The 4,729-nt window shown below is 45.0% G+C and overlaps 1 protein-coding gene across 1 annotated transcript in view; it reads left to right on the plus strand.

Annotated features, from left to right (window-relative positions):
* The window catches only part of SLC25A53 (solute carrier family 25 member 53), a 9,825-nt gene extending 5,421 nt beyond the window's left edge, over nucleotides 1-4,404 (plus strand). The window contains exon 2 of the mRNA XM_059385526.1: nucleotides 1,852-4,404. Within this exon, the coding sequence (XP_059241509.1) occupies nucleotides 1,883-2,806 (924 nt within the window). The 5' untranslated portion in view covers nucleotides 1,852-1,882 and the 3' untranslated portion in view covers nucleotides 2,807-4,404. The remainder of the gene's footprint in view (nucleotides 1-1,851) is intronic.
* Nucleotides 4,405-4,729: the final 325 nt, after the last annotated feature.

Raw genomic sequence — 4,729 nt, forward strand, 5'->3', positions numbered from 1 at the left:
ACTCTGTCTTCTCAGTCCTATCACCTTCCTGACAGACTCCCTCAGGTTCTCAGATCTACACTCAGCATTCATTTCTTCTTGATCCCGAGTTGCCTTCATGTGTCCTGAATCCCCAGTTACCTCTTACCTACCCAACCATCTGCTAGCTCCCAACCTTTTCTGGGGTGGGATCAGTAGTTTGGCGCCCTTGAAGTGTCTTACCTCTAATACAGGGCTTCTGAACCAAGGATGATTTTGCTTCCCAGGGGACATATGGCAAAGTCTGGAGATTATTTTGATTATAGTAGCTGCGCTGATCTCAACTGGTGCTACAGGCATTCAGTGAGTGTTGGCCAGGATGCTGCTAAACATTCTACGATACACAGGACCAGCAGCTACAAAAAAAATTGTCTGGCCAACAATGTCACATGTTGTCAAGTTTGAAAAATTCCTGCTCTATTATATAGCTACAGAACTATAAGGATAGGCTTGGAAATAGCTAGGTGTGGAACATTTTGGGGCTGACCTTCTAGGAAGAGCTACTCTTTCAGTTCTTCAACTGCAAAGGGAGGGTGGACAGAGCATTGCCATGATACAGCCAGGACACTGGCAGGATTCTGCAGACAGAGAGGTGAGGGAGATTCCTCAATCCCCACATTCACTACCATCTTTTAGAGAAAGTACTGGACTATAGCTTCTGAATGCCTTTCTGCCTCTCTGAGATAGTGCCGCTCTTTGGAAAGAGAATATCAACTTGTTCTAGCAGTTTATCAAATGCAAAACTTCATGTGGTGAAAGTTGAGTGTAATAGGTTTTGGAGCCCTCTTGCCCTGGTTTTACTTTCTTCAATCACAAACCTTTTTTTTTTTTTTAAGATTTTATTTATTAATTTGACAGAGAGAAATCACAAGTAGACAGAGAGGCAGCCAGAGAGAGAGAGAGATAGGGAAGCAGACTCCCTGCTGAGCAGAGAGCCTGATGCGGAACTCGATCCCAGGACCCTGAGATCATGACCTGAGCCGAAGGCAGCGGCTTAACCCACTGAGCCACCCAGGCGCCCCAATCACAAACCTTTTTTGAATATTAGAATATTTGATTTGTTGGTAAAACATGGTAGGGATGACTCGCTTCAGAAAAAATAAAAGAAAAAAAAAGAAAGAAAGAAAGAAAGAAAGAAAGAAAGGAAGAAAGAGAGAACACAGATCGGGAAGAAAGAAAGAAAAAAGAAAAGAAAAAGAAAACTGGGGCGCCTGGGTGGCTCAGTGGGTTAAGCCGCTGCCTTCGGCTCAGGTCATGATCTCAGGGTCCTGGGATCGAGTCCCGCATCAGGCTCTCTGCTCAGCAGGGAGCCTGCTTCCCTATCTCTCTCTCTCTCTCTGGCTGCCTCTCCGTCTACTTGTGATTTCTCTCTGTCAAATTAATAAATAAAAGCTTTAAAAAAAATAAAAAAAAAAAGAAAGAAAAAGAAAACTGCCTTTGTTTTAATTTGAGGTTGATGACTTCTTTTTAAAATAAACTCTTTTTTATTTTTTAAGATTTTATTTATTTGAAAGAGATTGAGAGAATGAGTGGGAGGAGGGGCAGAGGGAGAAGCAGGCTCCCTGCTGACCAGAGAGCCTGCCATGGGGCTTGATTCTGGGACCCTGAGATCATAGCCTGAGCCAAAGGCAGACGCTTCACCGACTGGGCCACCTGGATGCCCAAGCTTGTTGACTTCTTAAGAGTGTGCCTATTTCTCTGAAACTGACCCAAAGCATTGCTTTTTTCCTTAGGTCCATGCTTCTTGGGGCTTTGTTTCTCACTAAGCAGTAAAAATGCCCCCCCAACAAATTTAATGGGTCAGTCTAACCTCTCTTTTTCCACTCTTGCCAGTATCTTCCATCTGTACCCAGTCTTCTTCAACATGGAGGAACCAAACCACGGTCCTGGAAAGGAGCTGCAGCACAGGACACGAGTGGAGTCCCCAGGAAAGAAAAGCTGGCACTCCCAGGCCTATGCCCTTGGGGCCGTTTCCAACTTTGTATCTACTTTTCTGACTTTCCCCATCTATAAGGTTGTGTTCCGGCAACAGATCCATGCCGTGGCAGCATCAGAGGCTGTGCGACAGCTTTGGCATGAAGGCCCTCAGTACTTCTACCGGGGAATATACCCACCTCTTCTCTCCAAGACATTGCAAGGAACTCTGTTGTTTGGGACTTATGATAGCCTGCTGTGTTCTCTCTCTCCCGTTGGGCCACACTCCCTGAGACACCGCTGGGCTGCAGGGCTCATGTCGGGTGTGGTGGAGGCTGTGGCATTGAGCCCCTTTGAAAGGGTGCAAAATGTGCTCCAGGATGGTCGCAAGCAAGCCCGCTTCCCCAGCACCATCAGCATTCTCAAGGAGTTCAACTCTTATGGGCTGTGGGGGCGGCTGTCACTGGGCTACTATCGTGGTTTCTGGCCTGTCCTTCTGAGGAACAGCCTGGGGAGTGCTCTGTATTTTTCCTTCAAGGACCCCATCCAGGATGGCTTGGCAGAGCAAGGCCTGCCCCACTGGGTTCCTGCCTTAGTGTCTGGGAGCGTCAATGGAACAATAACCTGCCTAGTCCTGTATCCTCTGATTGTGCTAGTGGCCAATATGCAGTCCCATGTTGGCTGGCAGAGCATGCCAAGCCTGTGGGCCTCTGCCCAGGACGTGTGGGACACTCGGGGCCGAAAGGTGTTTCTGATCTACCGTGGAGGCTCCCTTGTCATCCTAAGGTCCAGTGTGACATGGGGCCTCACCACGGCTATCCATGACTTCCTGCAGAGGAGGTCTCATTCCAGGAAAGAGCTAAAGACTGACTAGCTGCAAGAAGTGTGGCTATGGCAACTTTGTTATCCTAAGCCTTCCCAGGTCAGTCTAAATAGCTTACTTCTTTGGCTTGGTTACCTACTACAACCATTCTTTAGTGTCTTTGAACTGCCAATGCATGGGAGAAGTTCCCAACTACCAGCCTGTCAGCACAAACAAAGCCCAACAAGGTTCCTTGGTCAGAAAGAGAAAGTCACTCCATCCTGTCCACAGTTTCAACAGCCTTGGACCCAGTAGGCCCTTAAAAAACTTGTAACCTTGATGAAATGTCATTTCTTTAAGGAATTCCTTGACAGTAAGGAGAAACGTTGTAAGATGACCTTAGTTAGGCACTATAAGTTCTGGAATCCCTCTAGCCCTTTGGATCGAACTTAGTGGAGGACCAGGGACTCCAGTTTCAAAGAACTAAGCTTGAGGCTTAGGATGTGGATTCCACAGAACTCCTCAGATGGCTGGCTACATTTCTATATTGTTCACTGTCTCTACTGCCACCACTCTCACTTCTCAGGGCTGGGGGCTCTAGTTTTAGTCAGCTGGCAGCTGGGGCTGAAAACCTTGAATTAGACTTGCTTCAACTGATCAGCTGTCACAGGAACTGATGGAGCTGGATATAGGAGTGGAAAGAAATATTGTCACTAGATGGGTGGGAAGAATAGACTTTGAAGGAAGAGATTTGGTTGCATGAGAAAAATTTACTCTAGAAGGCTTGGTGTTATCTGGCAGGATATTTTTGATAGCAAGGCAAAAACATTGCCTAGAAACCACTTGACTTTCTCTAGGAAATCTGGAAGTGAAATGACCATATCTCTTCACAAATAATTGCATATTTTATTGCTGTGGATAAATAGTCACTGTGATGAAAAGATCAGAAATCTTCGCCTGTCATTTGGAGCCATTCGACATATGGCCCCCATATAACTTGCAGCATTTTATCACACCACTGCCACTGACAAAGATCCCATACAAAGAGCTAAACTGGACTATTGTCCTCTCTCCCGACATGCCATGAACTTTCCCATGGCCATGCTTTGGCCCACACAATTTCTCCACTTACAGTGCCCCTTCCTCACATGCCAGTTTGTCAAATATCCTTCCAGTTCCTCAAAGCCTAGCTCAGATGCCACCTTCTCTATGGAGACTCTTCTGATTTCCCACAACTGAATGCGACGTTAGTCTCTGGTGACCCCCCCCCCCTTTCTAAGAACACTGCATACGTGGCACTGATTCCATTATGTCCCTGAGTTCCTGTGACCCTGTGTTCTTGTTGGTGTTCTTCAATACCTCCTACTAGACTGTAAAACTCCTTGAAAGCAGGGATTCTTGTATGCATTTTAAAATCTCCTGTTGTGCCTAGGTGCTCAATAATGTTGGCTGAATTATTGAATTGATTATCAATCTGTGATATGATCTTTATCCTCAGGGTGCTGTCCCTTGTACGTGAAAATAATGTTATTGACTCGCCGTCAGCAAGACACATGCCTTTGGGGGTGTGGTTTTGTTTTCTTTTATTAGAGGATTTAGTTTTATGCTAATGATAATGATGCTGCTGATGATAATAATTAATAATAATAATAAATGACTTTCAACTGGGACATTTGATGATTTTGTGTTATTGATGGCATGTTTGCTATGAGCAACACCATAGGAACTAAAATTTCACAAACAGAAACATATTACATAACTGTCCCATTCATTTCAACACTGGAACTTTGAAGATTTCCAAGATGACATATGTTGCAGCTTTCCTTGTAGATGATTGTGATAATGACCTCCACTTGTACCTTCTCACCTAAGTGAATTTGTCATTTAAAATAATATAATTATAGATTCTGACCTTGAGAATTCCTCACTTAATATCATAGAAATTAAAGACACAGCAGTAGGCAATATGAGATCAGAATGCATTTGCCAGCAAGG

The sequence above is a fragment of the Mustela nigripes genome, chromosome X (genome assembly GCF_022355385.1).
Source record: "Mustela nigripes isolate SB6536 chromosome X, MUSNIG.SB6536, whole genome shotgun sequence".
Lineage (NCBI taxonomy): Eukaryota > Metazoa > Chordata > Mammalia > Carnivora > Mustelidae > Mustela > Mustela nigripes.